This window comes from Procambarus clarkii, chromosome 44, assembly GCF_040958095.1.
Source record: "Procambarus clarkii isolate CNS0578487 chromosome 44, FALCON_Pclarkii_2.0, whole genome shotgun sequence".
Classification (NCBI taxonomy): Eukaryota; Metazoa; Arthropoda; class Malacostraca; order Decapoda; family Cambaridae; genus Procambarus; species Procambarus clarkii.
The window spans coordinates 23,151,222-23,170,682 of record NC_091193.1 but is presented as its reverse complement, the minus strand read 5'-3'; the positions used below and the strand labels follow the sequence as shown (position 1 = coordinate 23,170,682).

Genomic DNA, 19,461 nt, shown 5'->3' with positions numbered 1-19,461 from the left:
TCCTGGGGGTGAGGGAGCAGGGATTGCTTGGGGAGAGGGCACGCCCTCCTGCGGTGTAGTTGACGGGTTTGGAGGGAGGTGGAGTGGGGGATAGAGGGCTTTGGTCTTGCTCAGGCCTGCTTGGGGCAGGGAGAAGACCAGGGGCTGGGAAAGCAGGGGCTACTTGGGGTAAGGGGAGGGGGAGGATTTGGGTTTCTTGCTGGTGCTTGCTGGTGCACTTAAGTTTAAGTGTTGTATGGACAGGAATTAGACCTGTCCACTCGTGCTGGAGTTGTGCTGCCAATAACGTAAATAATTTCTCAAATAGGAGATATCTATCTTATTACAGTATATTTTTGGTTTTATTTAGTTTACTTTAATTAGGATAATAAAGAGTTATTAAAACACCAGTTTTAGAAATGATTTATTAATGTGAAACGTTCAAAGCCATGGGTCACTGGACTGTGACAACACAGACGAAAGTGAGTGAAACCTCACTGTAAAGTGAGATTTACTGTACAGTATTCCCTTATCTGTCCACCCTCACTCGTCTTGTTTCATCACAGAAAATGTATATAAGAAGATTTCAACATATTAGCTAGCTATTCACGCTTCAGCCTTTAAATTAATTTACAAAGATACGTGTGCCACAAATCGGTGAACGAAAATCATTGAAACTCAGTCGTTCACTTGTGTGGACGACTCTGGCTGGTGTTTGGTTAATATACGTCACTTCTTGTGGATCATTCTGGCTGGTGTTTGGTTAATATGCATCACTTCTTGTATGGACCATTTTGGCTGGTGTTTGGTTCATATGATTCAGTTGTTGTGTGGTCCACTTGTGTGATCCAACTTGTCTTATGAAGGAATTATTAATTGTAATCTGTGATAGAATGAAACAGTTTTCCACCACTCTGTGAACTCTGTCCCAACATCGTAAGCTTGTGGACCACTTGTGTGGTCCATTTGTGTTATCCAACTTGTCATATGAAGGAATTATTAATTGTAATCTGTGATGGTATGGTAAAGTTTTTCTACCACTGTGAACTCTGTCCCAACATCGTAAGCTTGTGGACCACTTGTGGACCACATGTGCGGTCCACTTGTGCGGTCCACTTGTGTGATCGAACTTGTCATATGAAGGAATTAATAATTGTAATCTGTGATAGAATGTGAAAGTTTTCCACCAGTCTGTGAACTCTGTCTCGACGTCGTAAGCAAATCCGAACATCCCCCGCTTCGGCGAACCATTGTTCGTCGAACCGGGTGAGTAAATCCGGCCTGAAAAGTGTGCGAAGTAGCTGGAGATTCGTTGAATCGAGGTTGTACTGTAATTAAAAAAAAAAAAAAGGCCAAACCCCACTATTACAGGTATATGTTTCTCTGTCTTAAGTAAGTTCTATTTCCCACTCCTTTTATCTCTTAATTGTACATCTCTCTCCTGTTTTTCAGTTGTCATGCATTCTTGCCTCTCAGTACAAATGATGCCTACTGTACCAACATGATAGGACTCATAAGTGTGTGTATAACATTTAGCTAACACACCAGTATACCTGACATGTACATTCTGGTGCTGTTCTCATTCTTTTTCACTTTTAACAGTATCGCTCGCTTTGGACACCGATCACGTCCATTTTTTTTTCTCTTGAGTCCCAGTCGTGGACAGGACTTGCGTCCACTACAAAAATATTTGTATAAAATTCATTTTTTATCCGATCGACCTCGGGATAGTTTCAAAATAAGCGCCTTTAGAATGCGCACAATTTGATACCAAAATGAAAGATGTAACACAAAACTTGATGTCAAAACACTTCAAAGATTATAAATACGTTTTTGGGTCTAAATTTTAAATTCTAAAATGTTTGCTAAAATTCTATTTATTGTGCTATTATTATGGGACTAGTTTTAAAATGCGCGCCTTTATATTGTGAACAAATTGATACCAAAACGAGCGATGTAACATGGAAATTGATGTTATCAAACTGAACGAGTATACACATTAGATTGTGGTGTGCAAATTGGTGCTCGTTCACAGGTAATTTTAGGCTTTGCTGCGGGGAGTCTCGCCAGGTTTTTTGACATTATATGCATATACATCTGCAGGGAATTTAATTGCAAACACAATGATACCAAAAGGAACGACGTAGCACGAGAATTAAGGTGAGCCCGCACCATTAGCCCCATGACGTCAAAGTCTGCGGCGCTCACGTGGCGCGGGCAATAATGTTAAAAACAGGCTTCAGTAAAACTTTATTTATACTGTATGTACATTGAAGTAACAAAAACAGGTATGTAAATCTAATTACATTATGAAAGTTATGATGCCTCTTAATGTATATTTGAGGAAATATTCTTGCAATTAACATGTGATCGTACCAGTGAACTCCTGGTACATAATATGCGGTCCTCGTTTTTCACCAACAAAGTAGGGAAAGAACAACACAATGATGAATGCAATGTTTAATTTTTATACATGAAGAAACATGGTAATGTTTGTGTATGAACACATTGTACACAACTTCGTAAATTATATTCCTGTTAATTTTAGTTAACATGAATGAATGAACTTTAGTAGTTCTTGTTTGTGGACATTCATTGGCCTTTGAATGCAATTAGGAATTTAAGTGTCTATAGAAGCAGAGGATCATTTCTGAGTGAATGGTATTAAAATTTAGGGCTTTTAAAAAGTATGGTCTCTCATGAACTTTCCCTTATGTCTTTTTATATATATTTTATGCAGTGATGCTAGGTCTCTTGCAACTACTATAGAAATATAACAACTGTTTCATCCACAGAAATCATTGAGTGCTCTGGTGGAGAGTACTTGGATATGCCCCCCAAAAAATATGCACCACAAGTGAGAATAGTCTCCTGCCCAGAAGATAAGAAACTCTGGACTTCCTATAAAAATCTGGGGATTCCTATTCTTGGGACAGAATTCATCCTCACAGGCCTACTGCGCCATGAACTACTTTTGGACGAATTCCCACTAGGGTAGTGGGTAATGACATGCATAACTTACATATTACTTTTATGCATGTTCCCAAACTAATAATGTCATTGTAATGACAATTGTTTATGTGGAGGTTGCATTTGTTAAAAGTACCTGATGGTTACATTCTTTAAACATTTTAGTACAGATGGACATTATAATAAACTATTAGGTTATTTTTTATAAATATTCCTTATTTTGTTTTGAATGTTAAAAAAATCTAGATCCTGAGGCTGTAAAGAAAAGGCCTAAGTTGCTAAAAGATGTGTCTTGCAGCTGCTCTACATCATTCATTCTTTTAAGGCATTGATTGCCCATACAGGAAAATGTTTGAAAGGGATGACAAGACAAATGTAACTAAATAAATAAAAAATTATTAAGTGATATGAAAAATATTTCTATATTTACTTTTTTAAACGTGTCTAGTATAATTTTAGAAATGTAGCATTGTAAATGCTACTCTGGAGTTGATAGTATGCTATAACTTAGTAATATAATCTTGTAACAACTGTTACCCATTTAAAAGAATAAATTTTTGTTGCTCTTGAGTTTCGTATATTTTCCGTAACAGAATTTTTCCCATTTAAGCAGACCAGCCTTTTTGTCTAGGCAGTAATGCAGGCCACCGACCTGTGTCCCATTTAGAAAGTTGAATGAATCTAAAGTTCTTCAAAAAGGATGAACGATGGAACTTACACAATATCAGACCTAACACTTGGTTGAAATCATCTACCTGATTCAAACCCAGAAAGTAATTGGTTAGTCACAGAATCTATATGGAGTGATGTCATGCTACAGTGAGCCAGACCTTGAGAAACAGAGGCACGCTTCATTTCATCTGTACCAGTAAGTTTAGGTTGTTAACCAGCCTAACAAAATTCATTACTTGTACAGTACTCCATATATAAAACTTCAACTGTTTTGTATCAAAAGATCTTTCAAATTAAGATTGTAAATACATCATTTTGGGTTAATGTTAAGTAGATGCTTCTTGACACCGCTTTACCATGTCTAGCAATTTTCCACTTTTTGAGAGTTGTGTTGTTTCTGTTCCTCCTCCAATACACTTGCCACCAACAAATACTCGAGGAACCTGAGAAAGATAATACAAATTACTGTACCGTTTTTATCAATACGTCCCCTCCCCCATAACCTCCCTTCAATACAATTCTTAAAAGGGTAATTCTGCCATTTGCTGCACTAATTTGATTAATATTACATTGTTAAAATCTCCACACAATCAGTTTACATGATCATGCTAACAAATAATTTAACCATATCAAGCCATATCTTAAAAGATACATCCCTCTATATTCCTCACTAAGCACTCTGCAACCAGGCTACAGTTATACATTTTTAGGGGAGAAATAATGCACCCAATTTCTGTGGAACCTCGAGTGACGAGCGCCTCAAATTATGAGCATTTTGAGTAACGAGCACGCCGATTGCCGACAAATTGTCTCGATTGGCGAGCGTTCGTTTGATTAACGAGAAAACCACATGGTGCGTTCCCACTGCTTCTCGCACATTCTCAGACGATGCAAATAAATAAAAAAAAATTTTTTAAAGATGTTAACACTCTGATGCTCTGGGCGCACATGCACCACACTACCTCGGGTGGGTTTTGGCATTCCGTGGGAACGCGCGGTAATTCTGAAAAGTGTATAATCTTTTCAACTTTGTTACCTCAATTCTCGTCCTAGGTTTTTCAATTTGGTATCATTGTGTTCACAATAGAATTCTCTACAGGACTAAAGGCATATTAAGTCCAAATACACAGCGTACTATCCGCAACAGAGAAAGTGAGAGCATGTTACCTGGGAGCGCGCAGGACCGATAAAATATGTACACTCCTTTCACTTTGGTCACCTCAATTCTCATCTTAGGTCTTTCATTTTGGCATCAATGTGTTCGCAATAGAATTCTCTATAGGACTAAAGACATATAAAGTCCAAACGGTCGGCGTACCATCCGCAACAGAGAAAATGAGAGCGTGGCTCAAGAGCAATAAAATGTTTACACTCCCTTCACTTTGGTCACCTCAATTCTCGTCCTAGGTCTTTTTTCATTTTGGTATCATTGTGATCGCAATAGAATTCTCTACAGGACTAAAGACATATAAAGTCCAAATGCCCAGCATACCATCCGCAACAGAGAAAGTGAGAGTGTTACCTGGGAGCGCGCAAGACCAATAAAATGTGTACACTCCTTTCACTTTGGTCACCTTAATTCTCGTTCTAGGTCTTTCATTTTGGTATCAATGTGTTCGGAATAGAATTCCCAACTGGAATACATGCGTATGTCAAAAACAGCGGCACATTCCACCCGCCGACAAGATGAAAGTTACCAGAAAGAGAGTGCTGCACCATCCCAAGGCACCTCTCATTAAACTAGAGATAAAAATAGAGAGCGTGGTCATACCGAAATGTGTATACTCTCTTCAACTTTGTCATCTCAATTCTCGTCCTAGGTTTTTCAATTTGGTATCGATATGTTCACAATAGAATTCTCTACAGGACTAAATGCATATAAAGTCCAAACGCCCGGCGAGAAAGTGAGAGCGTGTTACCCGGGAGCGTGCAAGAGCAATAAAATGTGTACACTCTTCACTTTAGACATCTCAATTCTCGTCCTAGATCTTTCATTTTGGTATCATTGTGTTTGCAATAGAATTCCCTCCAGGGGTATATGCAAATATAAAGTCCAAAACCCCGGCGTCCCACCCACAGCAAACAGAGAACGTGACGGTGCGTTACCGCTGAGAGCACTAATAAATAGCAATAAAATGGGTATACTCTTTTCAACTTTGTTACCTCAATTCTGCTCCTAGGTCTTTCATTTTGGTATCAATGTATTCACAATGAAAATCCCTACAGATGTATATGCATATAATGTCCAAAGCTGCAGCAACCCCCTCCCGAAGCCGCCGGTAACGGCGCAGCATTGCGTCGTTACCGGACCACCCCCGAGTAAAAAAACGATGCAATGCTGTGTCGTTACCGAGCGGAAGTGTTAATGATGCTGGGATGTAAAGGGGTTACTGCTGTGATGTTGCAAAGCACTGAATTTTTTTTTGTACAACAAAACAAAAATGAAAAAAAGATTGAAAAAAGAACACATGTCAAAGGTTCGTTCAGTGTTTGTCAGGTAGGCTGCTCCATGTTTCTTTAAAAAAAAAAAAAAATTAAAAAAAAAAATTGAACAAACTTGCAAAATGTCATAAAGGTTTGTTCAGTGTGTGCCAGGTAGGCTGCTCCATTATTAATAAATAAATTAAAAATACAAAACAAATTGAACACATTTGAAACAAAGAAAGATTGTCATAATGGAGCATCTATTATGTACCGTTTCAGTGTTTGTCTGGTAGGCTGCTCCATTATTTTAAAAATTTAATATCATATTGATGTTTTACGGTGGTGGAGCGGATTATTTTATTTCCAATATTTTAAATGGGAAAATTCGTTTTGAAAGACGAGCACTTCACATGACGAGTTCAAGTGCTGGAACGGATTAAATTCATTAATCGAGGTTCCACTGTAATTCGTTAATTGGGATCCTTTCATGTTTGATAATTTATTATAAATTAGTCTTAAAAACGCATGATAATTTTAAATAGTTTATACATATTTATTACCACACAGTGTAGTCCTGCTATTCCATCTATGACTTCCCCTGCCCCATCCCCCCACCTTATCACACTTAGCTACTTATCAGTAACAGTTTATTTGAAAGAAATTAGATTTTTTCACTTTCTATAAATTAAAACAAATATGTGCACACACAAAAAAAATTGCAAGTACATACAGTCATTAAAAAATATATACCAAGTTTTAGCAGGAAAATTAAGTCTAAATTTGGAACAAAACTAGAGTTTAATTAAATTTTTCAAGTAACTTGTACATTACAAAAATGCTTTACAAAGTCTATCATTATGTTTACAGTTTTCACATCCTAAATTAAAATCAAAAGAAAAACTCACAGTCCTTGCTCCTGTCATGACATCCAAAACATCTTGTACTTCAGATCCTTCCGAATGTTTATCCAGCTCATAAACTTCGTATGGTATTCCCAATTTACCGAATTCCTAAATAATGAAGATAATAATTATCAAGCTTTGCATGTAATGAAATATTCTTGTCAAGCTTAACTCTGGCAGCATCGAGTCTTAGTCCAACACACCAGGCCTCCAAGACCCTGCTGTTGCCATGGAACCCCCCCCCCCAAACAAAATGAAGAGGAAGTAATCGAATGTTAAATGAAATGAAATGCCTCTTTCTAGCGGATCTTGGAGACTTCTTGAGCTACCCACTTATAATCCTCCAAACCATGGACACCACATCAGAATCTTACAAATCACAAGCCTATCGGAGAGAAGACCAGATTCTAACCACCGCAATAGGAGAATGTGAGGATACAAGCTGGTCTTCTCCCTACCAGTGTAAAAGAGAAAATCAGGCCTACCTTGCCAGGATCTTTAGTCCATGTCAACAACTGTTTACCTAGGATGCCTAATTTCCTTCAAGCAGTTGCTCATTTTGTTGCAGCTATGCTTCCTGGTGGGTTTTTGCAAGGTTTGTGGATAATCTCTGGCAAGGGAAGCCCCTGCTTCCCTTGCCTCAGAATGAGTTAGATTCTGGGTTGATTCCTGTTGGGTGACAGTTGGGTCACAGGTGTGTGTGTTGGGCTATTCTAACATAACATAATTCTTTTGCTGTTATTACACTAATACACACATTATATATAAGTACAATGGGGCCTCGACTTACGATGCTAATCCATTCCCAGAGACGGATCGTAAGTCGAAATATCGTAAGTCGAAGCGATTTTTCCCATAAGAAATATAGGGAATTGAATTAATCCGTTCCCCACCATCCAAAATATTAATTTACAAATACATTTTATACTGAATACAATTGCTTTTTCTAACTACAATACAGTACATACGTGTATCTTACCTTTATGGAGGACCCTTGATGGTTTATGGAAGATGGTGATGAGGGGAGGAGGAGGAGGTATTACTGTTTAGAAGGGGAGTCAACTTCCATTATCACATCAGGCAGTGATGTTTCCTCTGGGGTACACTCTCTCCTACGTTTTGCCTGCATACCACTAGGACCTTGGGTTGTTCACTGCTTGTTTGTCTCACTAAAAATTTGCCAAGAGACTTGTTTTTCCCTTCGTTTTAACATTTGTCTATAGTGATGCATCACAGTGTCATTGAATAGGTTAAGGCAACGGCCTACTACAACTTGCTCTGGGTGAGTCGTTTCAACAAAAGTTTGCATTTCTTCCCATAGTCTACACCATAGTCTACATCATAGTCTTCACTACATACATAGTCATCCAAATTAATAACAACTGTTCAACTTCCTCAAGTGTTTATGTTCTATGTTTCATGATTATTGATATGTCTTGCCACTTTAGCACTCATACTGTCCTTTTTCTTAGCCAGTATGATGGATACCGTTGACTGAGAGTTGTTGTACTGCCTAGCTAGTTGAACAATCTACACACCATCTTCATATTTACGAATGATTTCTTGTTTTTGCTCTATGGTGATTCTTACATGGGTTTTCATATGTTGAACCTTACCACTGACTTTCTTGGGACCCATGGTGTGATATATAATAATTACTTTTATGTTCAAAAAGCAAAAAATCACCACAAAAACGGAATTTCTTGTAGATGTGATCGTCACTAAGCAGGCAGCTGTAGTAAACTGAGGCAGGTTGGCCCACGTGACCGGAAACCACGCTCTCGGTCGACCCGAACGTGTATCAACAAATATCGTTAGTCGACGACACCATCGTATGTCGAGTCGCATTTTTTCGATCAAATTTACATCGTAACTCGAAATTATCGTAAGTCGGGGCAATCGTAAGTCGAGGTGCCATTGTATCTACATTTGTGTTCACCATAGAGAACCACTGAGCTGGCATGGTGAATGCAGACAGGTGGCCACACAGTCAGTAAACGATGCTATCTCCCTCCGTCCCTCAGCATTACTCCTCCCACAGCACTAATTATCACAACAATCCTGCTATTATCACAATCCTGGTCATTTTTATCACAGTCAGGGGTCATCTGTAATACTGTCATCGCTAAATAATAGCAGTTACATATTTATTTTGACATTTTAGGCGATGCTGTAGTCACAAGCTGAAGAGCAATGCTGTTTGCTCATGCTGTGCACGCCAGCCTTGGTTTCTCCCACAGTACTGTGGCTCTCACACCTGAGAATATTGCCCACGATTTTTTTTAAACATGGCGTCTGTTTACAAGAGCCCTGAGGAGGCTAATGTGAACCCCATGTAGCCGCGGCCATTTGAATCGTGTCTGGCACCCTATGGCGTAAATACGCCATGCACACCATAGGACATGTTACTCATGGTGTATATGTACGCCATGCGCAGTTTAAGGGTTAAGATATCTTATATATCTCCTATATATTAATGATATCCAAAATAATATTTTACAAATAATAATATGACTATACAGTACAGTATATGTATACAGGTACATACTGTACTAGTAAGATTTGCCCGAAACTCTGGGCAGACTAAGTGGCCTTGTTTGAAATTCTTAGTGTTGCTCTATGATGCTAAAGCAAATACTGTATGGCATCATATCTACTTTGACATAACTTCATAAACCAATTTTGGAAAACAAATTCTTACCTTCTTTGCTATTTTGCAATAAGGACAGTAAGTCTTGGAGAAAATTACAACACAATTAGTGTTTATTTTTTCCTTCACCATTTCAGCAACTGGACCTTTCATGTTTGCAGCTGGTATCTGACAACTTGGTGACCCTCCCATTTATGAAAAGCCTGAAGAAAAAGAAATTAGCATTATTACTATTTCCCTTTTTCCTGAGGCTGGAAGGCATTAGCCTGGGAGAAAAAATAGGTGCAGCATTGAAAACAAAAAAAAAACAAAAATGTACACTCTATTCACCATATCTTACCCACTCACTACACAGCATCTTGGATATACAATGACCAATACCCCAAATAATAATAACAGCACCTCATCACTTCATAAGACTTAGGTGTACAGATGACACAGTATACACTCAACGCAACACTTAAGTGGCACACATTTAAGCTTATAACTAGCATGTTATGGCACTTAACCACTGAACTGCTCTGCTTCCAAATATGGCAACCCCCCTGGTGCGCAGGAAATAAATTCTTTCCAAAAAATTATTTTCTCTTCTTAAATTGTTAAAATGCAGTCTTTGATCATGGGAAACTAAAAAAATAAAAATATTGTATGTGACATACTTTAGCCGCGATGGAGCTGGGAAGTTGAGCATATTATGGGCGCTGAGCAAGGAAGCGCTGGGGGTCAGTCAGCCCCACAACCCCGAGGGGTGGCAGTTGCCGCAAATATAATGTTTCACAATTATTTTGATGTTTCTCATTCATTTCTTCTCTTGTTTTTTGCTGTAATAGTATTCAAAAGTGTGTAATTTGTGGAATTTATATAGATCAAAGTGTGGAACATCGCTATGCTCAAAACTATGGGGCTCATATATGTGACATATATATTATATTCTACGATCAATCAAACAGTATTTCTGGAGGGAGCCCCGTCGGCTCCCCGGAGCTATCCAGGCTGAATGAATATGTATAACTTTCTGGCATTAGTCAAAGTGCTAGGAGTTCTTGCCTACCGAGGACCACAAGCCAGAACCTGGCCCCCTCAGAGAGGCACGAGGAGCAATGGACTATAGAAACCCCCTTGTGGTTGGGAGCATTCTATGTCTGCCATCGACCAGGATAGGCACCCAGAAAGGTAGGCGCCCCAAAACAAACTCCTATTCTGGTAAAAATATTGCTACCAAAAGCCGAACGAGTGGACAGAACTCCCCAAACAAAATTATCTAACTAGCATGACATCATCACGTCGCTGCGCCACTGTCTGCGCACCCCCCCCCCTCCCCGGGAAGGGGAAGGGGGAGCCCCAGACCCTCCACGCCGGCAATCCAACTGGCAGTTCTTGGCTGATGGGATTACTGGCTGGTTGAGTGCCTCTGGCTCCGGGTTTTGTTTCAGTTCTGTGCCTTGTGGTGTGGACTGTCTCTACCGGTGAGGTGTGAGCCAGGAGTAACATTCCACGGTACTCGGGCTGCATGCGCCTCTTAAAATATCATATAGGTATTTGTTTCTGGTGTGGTGCCCATGGGTTCTGTTTTTTTTTTTTTTTTTTTTGAGATATATACAAGAGTTGTTACATTCTTGTACAGCCACTAGTACGCGTAGCGTTTCGGGCAGGTCCCTGGAATACGATCAACCTTGTCAACAACCTTCGATCAACCCTTCCGGTCCCTTCCGGTCCCTCACCGGAATTCACTAACTGGACCGAGAATCTGTGGTTCAAAAAGTTGTGCCTAGTCCTCGAGTCACAAAATTCTATCATCTTGAGTCTTCTCAACGAGAATCTAGCGAACCGCGCTAATCTCCAACAACAACAACAAGAAATAACCCTCCTCCGCGAGGATATTAGAAACTACAAGGCTAGCCAAGACCAACTACAGCATGATTTGAATGATCTCCATGAGGTAAACAACCTTCGGAAAACTGATGAAGCCTTAAAAAAGCAGGAGGAAGCTCTCAGCAAAATGACTGCATGTATCAGTACATTTTCAGCTCAACGTTCCGTCTCCCAGGAGGAACAAGACCAGCAAAAGCTGCTAGACTCTGTTATCGTGTCGTCCCAAGATATACCTGTGGAACATGAAGGTGAAAATTGTTTCGAAATAGCTCAGGATCTCTTAAAAAACAAATTGCAGCTCAATCTAAACAAAACTGACGTTATTGCTGCCTACAGAGTAGGCAAAAAGAATCCATCAGGTCTAAATCAACGGAAAATTCGCCTGAAGCTGTCTTCCCAGTTCACGAAATCCAATCTAGTCCGGACAGCTGCATCCCTACGGAAGGGATTATACATCAACGAGTGCTTGACCAGGAACAGACAGCAAATCCTCTACCGCCTGCGTCAAATCCGGCAACAAAACCCAGATGCTATTCATCAGTGCTTCGTTAGAGATGGTCTGATAAAGGTGAGAAAAACCGCAGAGGGCAAAATGTTTACTATTACTAGAGAAGAAAACCTCAACACTTTCCTCTCCCAATGTGGTTTGTCTCACCTTATCACTCCCAATGAATTAACTTAATTAACCCCCTGTCAACTAGTGGGGCTAGGTATCCTAAGTCTCCTTGGTTCATTTTCTGACTTAATTTTTAACTTACTCTTACCTAGTCATTTACCGAAATTATTTAATTGAGTTATTAAGTAGTTCTTCAGGTCTTTTTAATTATACAGTCATTACTGAACTATCTATAGTTATTAATCATTAGCTTAAATTTGCCTATGTTTATTATTCAACTTTTCTTTGATTTCATTTATTACCTAGGTTGCCTAGCCTTGCCATGCTCCCTTACTCCATTGTACCCCTGGCTTTGCCTGCATCTCAAATTGCAAATTGTTACTTACAGTGTACCTGTGAGTACTCGTAAGCAATCTACCTCATTTTTGCTCAATTTGTTTTTTTTTTGTATTGCTTAGTCTTGCTTATATTTTTTGTTTTGTATTTCCATATCTTGTGTTTTGTATAGTCCATGTTTACATGTTTTTTCTTTAATCTCATTAATTGCCTAGGTTGCCTAGCCTAGCCATACTCCCTTACTCCATTGTACCCCTGTAAGCCCCTTTTGTGTTTGTTTTGTACAGTATTGTGTATATATTTTTCCCTATTTTATAGCTTTTTTCTACTTATTTCTGATTCTACAATCAGCTTCTTTTATGCAGTCAAGTATAGACCCAGAACTTAACCTCTTATCCACTATCTATGACAATAATCACTTTAATGATCTAAATTGCAGATATTTTGCAGCACATGATGTAAACAATGTATTAACTCATAATCACAATATCTCTGTAATCAATTTGAACGTTAGATCCCTAGGTAAACACTTCGATGATGTTAGTGCCTTGATTGAAACTATTGGCAACAAATTCTCTTTTATTATACTTACTGAAACATGGTTGAAAGAGGATACTACTCAACTCTTTAACATGCCTAACTACTCAGCAATTCACAACTGTCGTCAACTTCAGAGAGGTGGTGGCACTGCTCTTTACTACCACCAAGAACTAACATGCTTAAAAGAAATTAGAACTAGAGACTGCTATGGGGAGTATATCTTCGCCAGCTTCAGAGTCAAGGGTGCCGAGTCTGTCCTGTCTGTGGGTGCAGTCTATAGAATTCCCAACACTGATGTGTCTGTATTCAACTCAAACCTTAGAAATCTAATACTTGATAACAGACTGAACAAAAACCACCTAATTATCGCAGGGGACTTTAATATTGACCTCTGCGAGCCAGAACACAATACTGCTGTTAGCTTCCTCAACTGTATGAATTCCTGCCTCCTCATACCCTTAATCACTAGACCTACTAGAATCACTGATAGCACTGCCACGACTCTAGATCACATCTGGACCAACATAACCTCTCCGCTTACTTCAGGTATAATCACCGATAGCACTACAGACCACTACCCCACATTTCTCTTAACTAACATTAGCAAACCACCTCTAGAAACAAGGGAGTTAAGCTTTAGGCTGCACAATGAAACTGCTATAAACAATTTTATAACTGCTGCTGATAATGTCAACTGGGAGTCCGAATTAGGTAACATAGGGGACATCAACCTAGCAGTGCAATCTTTTCTACAAACAACTCTTAGCCTTTATAACACCCACTGTCCTAGGCTTACAAAACAAGTCACAAGCAAAAGGCTTAACAATCCTTGGCTTACAAAGGGAATACTGAAATCCATTAACAAAAAACACGACCTTGAGAAGAAGTATAGGTTAGGAATTGTCTCCAAAGAATTCTCAAAGAATTACTCATTATTGCTAACTAAGATAATTAGACGAGCCAAAACTAATTACTACGAAGATAAATTTACTCAAATAAAGAGCAACATTAAACAAACTTGGAGCACAATTTCACAAATATTGGGATCAAAGAAATCTTTAAATAACAAACCGACTCTCCTGTCTAATAACGATGGTCAGCTTTCAGCCTCTGATTCTGCTATTGAGTTCAATAGGTTCTTCTCTTCCATTGGTTCATCCCTTGCAAATGATATTCCATCTTCCAGTACTGACATTAAGGACTATCTTACAGGTAACTATCCACAGTCTCTGTACCTAAAGCCTATTAACTCCACTGACGTCAATGAGATAATCCTTTCCCTTAAAACCAAGTCTGGTGCCCTTGAGGAGATACCAACTTTAATTTACAAAAAAGCCTCCAGATCTTTAGCCCCTGCTATTGCTTTGCTCTTCAACAAGTCACTTGAACTCCAAACCTTTCCAGATATTCTAAAAAAAGCGAGAGTAACGCCTGTCCACAAATGTGGTGACCCCACAGATGTTAACAACTACAGACCTATATCAATCCTGCCAAACTTGTCAAAAATTTTTGAAAAACTTATATACAAGCAGCTTTACTCATATCTAGCCAAACTCAATATACTTAGCCCTTGCCAATATGGCTTCAGACCCAAAAAAAGCACTAACGATGCACTTATTAGTATGCTTAACTCGATTCATACAGCTCTTGATAAAAAGGAGCTCCCTGTTGGGTTATTTGTGGACCTGCATAAAGCTTTTGATACTGTCAACCACCAAAACCTTCTTCTTAAATTACATCATTATGGAGTCAGAGGACACTCCCTACAATACCTCGAGTCCTACCTTACTGACAGGCTCCAATATGTTTCTGTGAATAATACAATTTCTCCCACCCTACCCATCAACATTGGTGTTCCTCAGGGCAGCATACTTGGCCCTCTCCTCTTTCTCATCTACATTAATGACCTTCCAAATGCCTCCCAACACCTCAAACCAATTCTATTTGCTGACGACACAACCTTCATTTACTCCAGTCCTGACCCTCTTGCTCTAAATGCCACAGTAAATACTGAGCTAAATAAAGTCCATCTTTGGCTAACTGCCAACAAACTCACCCTTAACATTGACAAAACCTTCTATATTCTGTTTGGCAATAAATCCTCTAGTCTTATAAATCTCAAAATAAACAATACCCAAATTTGTAACAAATTAGATGGCAAATTCCTTGGCATTCTCATTGACCACAAGCTGAATTTCCAGGGACACATTCTAAATATATCAAAAAAAGTTTCAAAAACTGTGGGCATTCTTTCTAAGATCAGATATTATGTACCACGCCCTGCTCTGGTGACTCTCTATTACTCCCTTATCTATCCTTATCTCAACTATGGTATTTGTGCTTGGGGTTCTACTACCCAAAATCACTTACGTCCTCTAATTACCCAACACAAAGCCGCTATTAGAACAATATCCAACTCTGGCCCCAGACATCACTCGGTACCCCTACTCAAATCTCTTAATATGTTAGATATTAAGTCACTGCACATTCTCTCATGTGTATTATACATATATAAAACGCTAAACTATAATGCCAATCCTGATCTTAAAAGCTTCATAGAAGGTTGTAACAGAACCCATGAGCACCACACCAGAAATAAATACAGTTTTGATATTCCTAGAGTACGTCTTAATCAAACTAGAAATGCTCTGCAAATCAAGGGGCCCAGAATGTGGAATGACCTTCCCAACCATGTTAAAGACTGTACCTCTCTCAACCAGTTTAAGATAAAAACTAAACACTACCTAATAAATTCCCTGTAATCTACCTCACTCCTCTATTGTCAACCCATGTCTGTTATTTTCTTTTTTTTTCTTTTTTTTTAATCAACACTGTTTGTCAACCTATTGTATTTGTGCTGCTTTTTCAGTCATGTTCCCCCTTTTTTTTATCTTTATTTGTATTTGTTCTCAACATCTTTTATTCTTTATGCTCAATTAGTATTAAGTTCTAGATATTAATGTTTTTCTTGCCCGAAACGCATTGCGTAATAGTGGCTTTAGGCATTGTATGTACTAGCTCTATCTATATATCAATCCATTAATGTAACATCACTTGTATGTATATACCTTTCCTGAATAAACATCTGAATCTGAATCTGAATCTGAACCCTGTTACAACCTTCTAGGAAGCATTTAAGTTCAGGATTGACATTACAATTCAGAGTTTTAAATATATAGAGTACACATGAGAGGATGTGCAGTGACTTAATATCTAACATATTCAAAGATTTAAGTAAAGGTACCGAGTGCTGTCTGGGGCCAGAGTTAGATATTGTTCTCATAGCAACTTTGTGTTGAGTAATTGCCCGAATGCTTTGCCCGAAACGCTATGCGTACTAGTGGCTTTAGGTATTGTATGTACTACCTCTATCTTTAAATCTAACAGAATGTTTGTACTGTAACGCTGCAACTATGTATGTACTGTTCCTAAATAAATATTATTATTATTATTATTAATTAGAGGATGTAAATAATTTTGAGTAGTAGAACCCCAAACACAAATACCATAATTGAGGTAAGGGCAGATGAGAGAGTAATAGAGCGTCACCAGGGCAGGGCGAACTAAAAAAAAAAAATATCTAATCTAGGTCAACAATATCTGGGATCTGATCAACCCAACTGCATTTTTGGGTTGTGGTCACCTGCAACACTGGGCGTGGTTACCGCGATACTTGTGTTTATAATCCAGTGTTACTCCTGATCATGTGTATTTAGGGGCAACGATGATCGTGAGATCGGATGCAGTTTAGTCCTGATAATGACAATTAATAATAAACGATGACCTACTGTTTACATTGAGGAGGACGAGGGACTACGAGCTCATGCTCTTGTAAGATGGGTATGGGGTGCATAAAAATATAAACTAAACTAACTCTCGCTATGGCTGACAAATGCTCTGATATATTATAAACGAAAAAATAATATATTTGCTTGTTCTATTTAAACTTTGTTACAAAAAAAGGAGTTACATATAAGGTACAAAGATGATTATCACAATTTCACTGATGTAAATGAGGTAATCCTTTCCCTTAAGACAAAGTCTAGTGCCCTTGCGGAGATACCAACTCTAATTTACAAAAAAGCCTCCAGATCTTTAGCCCCTGCTATTGCATTGCTCTACAACAAGTCACTTGAACTCCAAACTTTTCCAGATATTCTAAAAAAAAGCGAGAGTAACCCCAGTCCATAAATGTGGTGATCTCACTGATGTCAACAACTTCAGACCTATATCAATTCTGCCAAACTTGTCAGAAATATTTGAAAAACTAATCTACAAGCAGCTTTACTCTTATATAGCCAAACACAATATACTAAGCTCTTGTCAATATGGCTTCAGACCCAAAAAAAGCACTAACGATGCACTTATTATTACGATTTTTCTGCGGTTGGAAGAAAACGCGCTCAGATTGGGGGACTTGTTTATTTTATAATAGTAAATAATAAATTAATAATAAATAATAAATAATAAAGAATAAATTAATAATAATACATAATAAATTAATAATAATACATTATAAATTAATAATAATAAACTATTATTATAATAAATAATATAATGATAACAAATAGTATAATGATAAGCAATTGTCTTTTTTTTTTTTAAGAGCATTAGGAGCATTAACATCAGTGGGATCACCACATTTATGGACAGGGATTACTCTCATTTTTTTTTAGAATATCTGGAAAGGTTTGGAGTTCAAGTGACTTGTTGAAGAGCAATGCAATAGCAGGAGCTAAAAATCTGGAGGCTTTTTTGTAAATAAGAGTTGGTATCTCCTCAAGGGCACTAGACTTGGTTTTAAGGGAAAGGATTATGTCAGTAACATCAGTGGAATTAGTAGGCATTAGGTACAGAGACTGTGGATAGTTAACCTGTAAGATAGTCCTGAATATTAATACTGGAAGATGGAATATCATTTGCAAGGGATGACCCAATGGAAGAGAAGAACCTATTGAACTCAAGAGCAGTGTCAGAGGCTGAAAGCAGACCATCATTATTTGACAGGAGTATTGGTTTGTTATTTAAAATCTTCCTTGATCCCAATATTTAAGAAATTGTGCTCCATGTTTTCTTAATATTGCCCTTTGTGTAGGTAAATTTATCTTCGTAGTATTTAATTTTGGCTCTCCTAATTATTTTAGATAGCAGTGATGAGTAATTCTTTGAAAATTCTTTGGAGACGATTCCTAACCTATACTTCTTCTCAAGGTCATGTTTTTTATTAATGGATTTAAGTATCCCCTTTGTAAGCCAAGGATTGTTTAGCCTTTTAGTTGTGACTTGTTTCGTTAGCATAGGACAGTGGGTGTTATAAAGGCTGAGAGTTGTGTAGCGAGTAGATTATCCCAATAATATACTCGCTCCAAATATAGTGTTAATATTCCTGTCAACCTTTGGAGATGAATGAGGTGAGGCGTTGCCCGGGCAACACAGTGAGGTGTTGCCCGAGCAATATAAGCAGCGGTGTAGCGAACATTAACTAGTCTACTTTCAAGTGTGGTCTAGAGCAGACACTTGCGAGATACTGTACCAACGCTCAGTGCGCTCAACTCGCACCAAAGTATCACCTGTGTACTTCTGTATATTCGACCAAATATATATATAGTATCTTAGTGTCTGTGTTTATTTGTCACCATACTTTACGTACCAATAGAACCGTTACATTGGTGACCCAGTGAGTGAAAAAGAACACCTAGTCACAAACTAGATCTTCGTCATGGATTTATCTACCAGGTTTCCAGCATACAACGCAGATGATTCAGAATTTTGGTTCATGCAGATGGAGGCTATTTTCGACCTTCATGAAGTTTCGACGATACCCAGCCACGATGGACTCTCACTGGACCTCTACTGCTACTGTTAGCTGTGATGGAACGCTGCCAACACCCTCGCCACAGCTATGATTTTCATCGCGATCGTCTCTGCATTTTCATCTACTACGGCTTGCTGCTCCACGATCACTACTCACTCATCTGGCAGCTTCATCAGTAACTACATAATGTGTGATCTACAGCCTGTCCTGCCGACTCTCCGTCGCTGCCAGGGCACTGCTTGTTCTACAGGGGCGCCCACGAAAGCTGCTCTTTCGTCAGATTTATCTACACGTTCACTGCATTTTGATACTCTGCCGACTCAAGCCCTTTGCGCAGTACAGGACTTACAGCTTGCGTTTCCGACTCTTCGTCGCCTCCAGGACAATTCAGCTCTAGCAGTGATTACCTCGTTGTCCTAACTACGTGCCTACATTACCTCCTAATGTCCTGGTGCCCGAGCCCATCCGCCCCGGATCTTAGTTTAGTTCATTTATTATGCACCCCATACCCATCTTGTGGGCGGTAGTGGAAAGGGTTACAGAGGCACATAATGGGCTCAGGGACTGAACCCCACAATTCATTTAGCTAAGCAAGTTACAATCTTGATGAGCTAGTTACAAAATTCAATATAAGTCATCACATCAACAGTGGGTTCGAGATCGACCTCAAGTACAGGTTCTAAAT

The 19,461-nt window shown here is 38.8% G+C and overlaps 2 protein-coding genes across 5 annotated transcripts in view; one reads left to right on the top strand and one right to left on the bottom strand.

Annotated features, from left to right (window-relative positions):
• Positions 1–3,519, top strand: part of LOC123745398 (mediator of DNA damage checkpoint protein 1) — a 46,096-nt gene extending 42,577 nt beyond the window's left edge. For both annotated transcript variants that reach the window (XM_045725915.2, XM_045725916.2), the window contains exon 13: positions 2,775–3,519. In XM_045725915.2, coding sequence (XP_045581871.2) covers positions 2,775–2,977 — 203 coding nt within the window. In that variant the 3' untranslated portion in view covers positions 2,978–3,519. The remainder of the gene's footprint in view (positions 1–2,774) is intronic.
• Positions 2,425–16,808, bottom strand: LOC123745399 (uncharacterized). Of its 3 annotated transcripts, none has more exons than XM_045725918.2 (4): positions 16,750–16,808; positions 9,649–9,800; positions 6,951–7,055; positions 2,425–4,064 (listed from the first exon to the last, which is right to left on the bottom strand). In XM_045725918.2, the coding sequence occupies exons 2-4, from the start codon at positions 9,787–9,789 to the stop codon at positions 3,948–3,950; spliced, it is 363 nt and encodes a 120-aa protein (XP_045581874.1). In that variant the 5' UTR covers positions 9,790–9,800; positions 16,750–16,808; the 3' UTR covers positions 2,425–3,947. The 3 variants fall into 3 exon arrangements, with proteins under 3 accessions (XP_045581874.1, XP_069156935.1, XP_045581873.1); XM_069300834.1 differs by having other exon boundaries at positions 16,757–16,782; XM_045725917.2 differs by having other exon boundaries at positions 16,605–16,754.
• Positions 16,809–19,461: the final 2,653 nt, after the last annotated feature.